Source organism: Rousettus aegyptiacus, unplaced genomic scaffold (assembly GCF_014176215.1).
Source record: "Rousettus aegyptiacus isolate mRouAeg1 unplaced genomic scaffold, mRouAeg1.p scaffold_m13_p_10, whole genome shotgun sequence".
NCBI classification, from domain to species: domain Eukaryota; kingdom Metazoa; phylum Chordata; class Mammalia; order Chiroptera; family Pteropodidae; genus Rousettus; species Rousettus aegyptiacus.
Genome location: NW_023416285.1, coordinates 29555221 through 29564337, shown reverse-complemented (window position 1 = coordinate 29564337; position 9117 = coordinate 29555221). Strand labels below are relative to the sequence as shown.

The window sequence follows — 9117 nt, the reverse complement described above, 5'->3', positions numbered from 1 at the left end:
TACTAAAGCCGTTATTTTGTGTAAAATTCTCAGAATCATTTTGAAAACAGCCAAAGAACAGATTTTCTTACCTTGTAGAGTGGTATGTTACTACCAAAATAGTTTTAACAGTATGACATCTATCCTTGAGTCATTTTTAAAGCAAAAAATGAAAAAAAGTTCACTCTGGAAAATTGTATAGCTTGGATTGATATTTCTCAATAAAATGCTTATTACAGAATTAACAAAGCCAGAACATCTTTGGAAGGCATGCATTTCACTTCCAGTTTAGAGAAGAACCTTAAGTCAATAAATCATGTCCAAACTACATATTAAAATGTTTATAAAAATCAAGCTTTAACATTTATTTTATATCTAGCTTTCCACATCTGTGTGCAGACAAGGATTAAGATTGCACATAAGTGTAAGCAGTGCAAAATGTGGAAGTGGAGAAAAGTCACAGATGTGCTAGAAATCGAATACAGGATTGTAAGAAAGCAATGGACAAATCAAAGTAACTAGGGAAAAAAAGTGAAACTATACAGTCAGAATTAGGAAGGGTGAATGATAATGCCCTTGTTACTACAGAAGTTAAATTAGTGGCACACATAGCACTTTTCAAACAAAAAATAATCCAATAGCATTGACTTTTATTCATTCATGTTAAGTCACCTGAAATGATATTTGTTGCATTTATATGCTCATTAATGTAAATGGCTAAACAAATCCATTTCAATGGATACTCAAAATCCCACCATATTAAGTCACTTCAACACAGCCTCATGACAACTCCCACACCAAAACAGTACTTTATTTTGTAAATTTTAACCCATCATTACTCCCGTGTTATGGTTTTTTCATCTGTCAAGTGTACAAGGTGAAGAAAAAATTTAGTTAGATGGGGGTTGCACCTGGAAAATAAATTTCTTAAACTTCATATACATGTTCAAAACTGCTGGGTCCCAAGTCCATCTATGAACTCCAGGGCTGCCAGTATCAGGTGCAGCAGACTAAAGCTACACTATCCGAATAGCTTATTAATTCTGCATAAATCAGGTCAATCAATGTGTCAACCTGTAACAGACTGTGCACTTTTAACTGAACATGGCAAAATATTCACTCTTTAACTTTACATCATCATTTGATGTCAAACAATGAAGCAAATCCCAACAGTATTTACAAAAACAGCTTTGCATTTACAAAAGATTGTTTCCCATACTGATTAATCCAGGCAGCTAACTCATTGGTTTATGCAACTTTATTGAAGAAAAATAAATCAATTACTAGCAGAGCTATTAGTTGATCACTCATCCATTGACAACTTGCATCATTTATTCAGTGCTATATTAAACAGTGTATTGGAAGATAGATTAACTAATAGCTCCAAGCCTCCTAACAATTTAAATGAAAATTACAAAATGTTTGAGACCCTATTTTGGAATACAAAGGGTGTTTCACTTCCAATTTCCATTCTCTGTAGAACAAGAACAGGTCATTCCTTTATTGACATGCATAAAATACATCACATTTTCTGTTCTGCTGATGCTATTAATTCAATACCAATTCTCCAGCCATATCAGTTATGAGCATAAAGTATATCATGTAACCTCAAATCTCTAACAGTGGAAAGCTTAAACAAGAATGGATGCAATTAGAATAATGCTGCTTCCTTTGATGTGACAACTGAGCATCCATCTCCCTCCCCCTCAGATGACTTCTTCAGCATGTTAGAGCAGTGAGGAATGGTTTTAGTCTCATAACCAAGTTAGAGTGAAGACATTGGCCACATAATACACATGCTCCATTTTTAAAAAAATTCTGAATCTTGGGCAACTGTTCTCTTGTAACTACTTTACAGTTTCTAAAAGCAGTTATTGTCCAAAGCTGGAAGAACTTAAGTCTTCTCAGATGAGCATGTGAATGAATGGAGGGAGGTAAACAAAAAAAATAAAATTAAAAAAGATGAGGTCTGATAGGGGAGCAGCCGGATAAGAAAATCAAAAAAGGAACAGTAATTTAAAGTTTATTCCAGCTATAATGCAGGTTATTCTGACTTTAAGGTAGCATCACATGGCATACTTCTGAGTCCATTCCCGAGATATTCTGTTGTACCTGTAAATAAAGAATATGTTATTCAAAAGGTTAAAATGAAGAATTCTTACTACTTAAAAGGGAATGAAAGACTCCTATTTTACCCTGACTCATCAGCCATTTAATAGCTCTAGTTAGAATAAAGCTGAGAGGAAGAAACAGCATTGGTACTCAAGCAATGTGGGAAATGAAAACCTTATGCTTCCAAAACACTGAAAGTATTTTAATAAACAATAAAGTGACACTGAGATTGGGGAGGCTAGCAAAAATTAAAGACCTTTTCTCTCCCCTACCACTGAGCTAATGTTCTATTACAAATCTATAATTAGTATCCATTCGAACAAATTTTAACATTTAAAAAATTTTATAGTTCACCATGGACTTATGTCAGAACAGTATACACTCTTATGTCAGAACAGTATACACATTCTGTACACCTACAGCCATAACACCAGTTAACTAACAATTTTATCTAACTCCTAGACTTTGAGAAGTTACTTGACCTCAGGTAATACCAGAAGAGAAAATGTCTTTGAAACTTAGGCACAGGCAGAAGATTAAGACATTAAAGCTACTGATAAAAGAGCAGTAGTTTTCAAGAGGAGGTGAGTGTCAATGGACTGTGTTAATTAGAACCACATGTGTTATTTTTAAATCGTATGGTAATTGGAGCTTGTAACAAACCCCATTTGAGGCCAATGAATAGGAATCTCTAAGAATACAACCGTGGGCAACAGACACACAAGCAAGGTTATTCACCATTGGGGAATATCACTAATATTGATAAATGATATCAATTTTTCCATTACACCCATGCCTTGGTCTACTTACCAACAAAAAATATAGTATTAACCTTAAGAAGTGAATATACATCAAAGGGCACAGAAGTTTTAGATATTTATTTACAGTTTGAACTTGCTAAGATTTTAAACTAGCTTCATTTCAAACCAAGGACTAAACATGATTCAAGCACTTTTCTAAACTTTAACAGAGAAGTTCTTTCTACCAATTCATGGTTACCTCATTCAAGGACACCTTCTCAAAAAGCCAGCGCTTTAAAACAAAGGTTTTGTTTAGCATACAAGGAGCCACAAAATAGAGCTAACACTAATGCATGCATGTCAGTAATAAACATTTAGTTTAGATGCTTAGGCTTAATTGAAAGTTTTCCCTTTATACATTATCCCTTGGCAAAATTTAAACTAAACCACCACATTCCATATAGCATTGGTAAAAAGCTTAAAATAAACAAATTTTAACATTAAAATTAAACACCATGGTGGTTTTAAAGATACTACTTAAATTTCCATTTCTTACTAATGCTCTATAACTGCTTTATCATGCAAAAATACTCTCAAGCAATAATTACTGGGTATACTTTCAGGCTAAACAGAGATCAAGCAGTTAAATAGTTTTCAGAAAACTGCCGACATCAGTTACCTTTTGTTAGTCAATACAGTGCCTTAAAGCATGCAGCACTCAAGTGCTGGCAGTACCATGAATAAGCGCACCATAGAGTGCAGATCCTCTTACCCTACAACATAGCGTATTTCTCTGTCCACTCTCTTGCTAACCTATTGTACCTAATTGAACAAGTATACTTAGCATTAATTATAACAATGTGAAAGTTATAATGATGACGTTGTATATAAAGACAATTCAAATATTTGGGAAATTTAGACCAAATTTTTACAATAGCACCAATATTTTTTTCAAAAACTTAACTGGGATGAATAATTTGCTTTCTTCCCCAAAACTTAATAATAAAGTGACAAAATGTTGGACATGTTAGAAACATTTTAGAGGGGCTATTCATTGTCACAAAACTAAAATCTAGTAATTTTAAAAAATAGTCCCATTTCAGTAACTAGCTTCTGCATTACTTAAACTATTATCTTACCAAAAGTAAGCATCAAGTCTTCTTGGCATTGCCATAACTTACAGCAAAGTATAAGTCTAACTCATTAGGAAAAACAACTTTTTGTATTATTTCCTTAAAACTACTACATACTTACTTATCTCTGTCTGTTTTATAGATCCGTGCAATCTCTGGCACTAGGGGGTCATCTGGGTTTGGATCACATAGCAGTGAACAAATGGATAAAAGAACTGCAAGAAAACAAATGTCTGTTACCCAGCATCGGGAATTTGGATAAAGAAAAGTGTACTTAAAAACACAAATTATGCCCACTTATATCAACAGATAGATCATACACATAGAAAAATCAATAAGGAAACAATGGACTGAAATGTCATATTAGTCAGATGAACTTAATGGATATTTATAGAAAGTTTAATCCAAAAACTGCAGAATACATTCTTTTTAAATGCACATGGCCCATTCTTTAGGACAGATAACATGTCAGGCCACAAGACCAGTCTCAAATTCAAGAATGAAATTTTATCAAGCATCTTTTCCAAACACGACGGTATGAAACTAGAAAGCAATTAAAACTGCATATTATAACCTCAATCTTCAAAAGTTTTTTTATTAGTTTCTATCTTAATTTCAACAAGACAAAGCTTTACAGAGATTTTGCTTCACAGGAGACAAGCTCCCGGTAAAGAAGAAATGCTACAAACTGAGCTTTGTTTGGGTCTAGTACTGACTAGTTATAAAAATACTGCCAAACAAGAGTTCCGAGATCACCAAAATAATGTCATAGTAGTTTATTGTTATTTTTAAATACAAATGACATTAGAATTTAATCGGTTAAGTTTCTTGGTACTGTGAGGAGAAAAAAAAACTTTAATTAAAAGAACATTTGGGGAATATCTATACTATAATATTCTTAGCTGGGAGATAATCCTGCCCTCGATTTTTACAAAAACTCCCAACTGTTCCATTGCCTGTGTTGTTTCCTTGAATTGATAAGATAGAGGCAACATCTCCAAGAGTATTGACAAAATGAAAAAATGCCAACATCTATTATCAAATGAGCCTTCAACTCTAGCTCTTAACCTAACCTATGCAACAAAGGTGCCAAGCTTCATGGAACACGTATCTAATTCATTTTGAGTGCCTTTTATGTGCCAGACATTATGCAAGGTGTTATAGTATAGTATTTTAAGATATAAAAGTCTCAAGTGGGTATGACAATTTTCAGCTGAAGACAAAACATGCCATAAAATAAGACAACATTAACGTAACATATTATTACAGCAAATATAATTTAAACCCAAGTATGTGTGTGTTGTGTGTGTGGGGGATATATAAAACTCAACCTGCACTTACAGAAAGTGTTTAGTATTAAAGTGCATTCCCAGCAGCAAAACAAAACAAAATAACAAAAAACAAACAACCCCCGCCCTAGAGTCTAGTATTAAGATATTCTTAATACTAGATATGTGGCATTAAGTGTCTTATTTGAAAGGAAACTAAAATGTATCCAAGAGAGTGAAAAACAGGTCTAAAATTATGTCACACTTAGAACAATTATGGAAGTATTACTCAAACTGTTTCTCTTTCTCTTCCCCAAAAGTGGTTCTAGTTAAGTAAAAGTTTGGAAAATGCTGCACTGCCCCTTAAGGAGATTCAACGGTACTGTACAAGCTTATGAAGAATTTATGATGTCCTGGCCTTAGAAACCCTATTTCACTTAGAATTTACCACACTCATAGAAGTCATAAAAGTTTTTTTTTGTAAAATACCATGAACTATTCCAAGAAACAATGTGAAGATGCTAGAGTTAGCTGCTATCCTCAAGTGTCTGAAACTGTCATAATTAATAACGTTAAAAGCCTAATTTTGTATCTAAGGAATGCTAGGCCAATACCAAGAAATACTTGAAGGCAGACTTCTTTTCCATTAAGTAGTTCTGTGGTGGTAATTTTAAATGGATCCCTATTAAAAGTAGAAGAGCTGTATTGCTCTAAGGATATTTCCAAGACTAATTTTAGACTGTTATTAAGTAAGAACAACATACCATGTTCACACAACACTTAACTAAAGGTTTTTTAAAAATGGAATTTTATCTAAAAAACAAACACAGAAAAGCAAAACCAAAATTTCATGTAATGGAAATCTTAAGATTTAAAATTTAACTTTAGGCATATCATTTTAGTTAAAAGACAAAAAGCAAGCGAGATGTGCAGGTGGTTTGGGATTAAAAACTACTACAGAAACCAATTAAAATAAACTTTGCTTTTATTATTTGATGTTATTTGCAAATAATACCCCCAATACCCTAATTTTAACTGCTGCCCACAAAATCTCTCTAATCAATACTGCTAAAATAGCAAAAATGGTGTAACTTCTTATTCCTTCCCCAAAAAGTTGGCATAATACTCAAAATAGGCACCTCCCCAAATGAAAGTCCTTTAACTATTAGAAAATCAGAGCAGGTCAAGACTTTTTAAAAAGCATTTTACCTTTAGAAATAGTTAAAGCAGGAGACCACTGTGATCTTAGAATATCGAGACAAATGCTGCCATTACTGTTAATATTTGGATGATAAATTCTTGTTGTAAATGCAACCTAAAATAAATTTTAAAAAATGTTTAGGTATTTTTCCCAAATGAAAACAAGCATTCTAAACTTAAAGTAGAAGACTTCTAGCAAGGTTTAATAATTGCCACAATTAAAAAGTCAAATAGCTAAAACCTAATTCATATATATAAAAGAACCAAAAATTACAGAAACTGGCTTTTATATTCTGACCAAGATCCCCCAAGGGCCCCCTCTTTTTAACTAAAATAGAAAATATAACTTTAGGGTAAAAATGTTCTAAATGATATGGTGGGATATTCTGAAGGTTAACTTTGGCCCTACCACATTATAATTATCACAGGGTATTTTGATTGTAACATTCATTTAAAAAACCATTAAAAAAGAAAGTGCTGAATGTAAACCAAAATTTATAGACCAGTTCATTTAAGGTTATCAAGTTACAAAGGTATGTATATGTATATGAGTCTACATTTCCACTCTACATGGTGAAGATGGTTATAGTGAAGTGCCAATATTCTATGTATATACTACCCTTCTAGTTATTCACATAGGTTGAATTTGTGTAAATTGCTCTGAAAAGTCAAGGACCATATACATGGTTTTAATACTTACAAACCAGTCCACCTCAGTGCATTAGGCGACTCTTAAGTTTTGACCCTCAAAATTTAAGTTGCAGTAATATGTGCAAATGCATACTGAAGTCAAATATTTGAAGCCTACTATTACAAGACACTACAGTTAATAATCCGAATCCGTATAAACACAGTAATAAAGTGGGGGAGAGAATCCAGAGTACATTTGAGCCTTGCAACATTAAGGATAAGGCAATTCTTATCTCGATTTACAAAGGCCAAATCCAGGTCTAGTTGCTCTTTTAACTAAAGGTTGAGTCAGCATTCCGTATCAGTGACTCAATTCAATATATGTAACCAGCTTCAATTCTTCTTATTCATTTATATACATACATACCAACTTAATCTTAACTATGCAGAAGCCTAATTTCTAAGAATGCTTTATTCCTCTGAAATAAAGAACAAATCTATAGTAACAGATTTTGCAAGAAAATACTTACCTTAGGTGGTTTGAAGGGGTAGTCTGTAGGAAAATGAATTGTCAAAAAGAATACACCGCCTTGATATGGGCTGTCATTCTGTGAAAAGAAAAATATGCTTAACTGTACTTATTATTGCTAAATAATCCATTACATTTCTATTTTCCAAGTATTTCCCTGGTATGAACCAAAATTACCTACTATTTACACTGTAATAAGTCTTACTCCAAAATTCAGTTTATATTAGTGGAAAAAAACAATCAAAATTTACTGTAGAACACAAAGTCTAATTTACTTAGATCCCATTTTACATTAAGTCACTGAAAAATTTTAAAAATTATCTTGAAACACAGTGTTCTAAGCTTCTCATTCTCACAAAGGAAAAGTATAATAAGCAATAAAATCTACAGAGTATTGTGTATCGAACTATAACTTGAAAATAAGTTTACATTTGTAGAATGATTGCCATATAATATATACAACTGGTGCTGTACCTCTCAATAGGCCATTCTGGCCACTTAGCAAACCAACAGGAGAAAGAACAAAAACCAAATAGGTTTTTAAAGACAGTTTAATCCCCAAATTGGCTCCTCAAAATTCTCATTCAAAACCATAGAAGTTTTTTCTCCAAAAGCATACTGAATTCGGATTACTAGATATGGAAAGCAATGTGGAATGTTTTTCCATTTCAATAGAAAACTAGCAATAATACTCTTTCTCTTTTGCCATTTTGCTCATTATAATTTGAGTACAAAGAACTCCCTTAGCAAATAAATATTATATAATTTAGCATGAAGCAACATTTGGGACTTAAAAGAAGTCACTCAGGTGTACAAATGACATATGACAGAACCAGGATTCAAACCTAGATTTTATGAAAACCACTGATCAACACCAAAGAGTGATGACAGAACGTAGTGACCTAGTCATGAAAATATGAAATCACTTAATTGCCTATCCACCCCACTCCATTACAGAACATGTATATAGTGCTAAAAAATAACCTTTCAATATGCCCATTCTGGATCTTAGGCAAACAAAAACTTTTACAGGCCTGACACTTTAATATAGCTCATTTAATCCCCAGCCCTCTATAAAATTAAACACTAGTAATTAAATCAATCTAACTCCCTTTTATATGCTAGGTACATATATAAGGGACATATGGAACAATTTATCTTGATGGGCTTACAGTCTGTTAGAAATACACAATGAAATGTTACAGATATAAAAAACAGGGCGTACCTGTGTTTAAAAGAGAAAGGTCAATTTACGGATGAATCAAACTCAAAGAAATATATGACTAGAAAATGGAAGAGCTAGAATTTAAATTGAGTCCCTTCTACTCAAAATTCCCTTTCACTTGTCTATAGAATTTTAATTTAAAAAACTACGACTGGAAAGCAGTATCTGAGAAGTACAGAAAAAATAAAGCAAAGCACCAGAATGTGAAATAGATTTATCAGATTAACATATCTTTGTTAATACAGCTACATTAACTAGGAATAGATGCTTCGAACAGCATAGTTTTATAAAATAAGCTAAT

At 32.7% G+C, this 9117-nt stretch overlaps 1 protein-coding gene across 5 annotated transcripts in view; it reads right to left on the bottom strand.

Annotated features, from left to right (window-relative positions):
* Positions 1-594: 594 nt before the first annotated feature.
* UBE2D3 (ubiquitin conjugating enzyme E2 D3) overlaps positions 595-9117 on the bottom strand; it is a 28845-nt gene continuing 20322 nt past the window's right edge. For 4 of the 5 annotated variants that reach the window (XM_036227658.1, XM_036227655.1, XM_036227659.1 and 1 more), the window contains exons 5-8: positions 7593-7670; positions 6442-6547; positions 4086-4179; positions 610-2091 (exon numbers count right to left, since the gene is read on the bottom strand). In XM_036227658.1, coding sequence (XP_036083551.1) covers positions 2046-2091; positions 4086-4179; positions 6442-6547; positions 7593-7670 — 324 coding nt within the window. In that variant the 3' untranslated portion in view covers positions 610-2045. Of the gene's footprint in view, positions 2092-4085; positions 4180-6441; positions 6548-7592; positions 7671-9117 lie in introns of all 5 variants that reach the window. The other variant, XM_036227656.1, reaches the window with a different exon arrangement.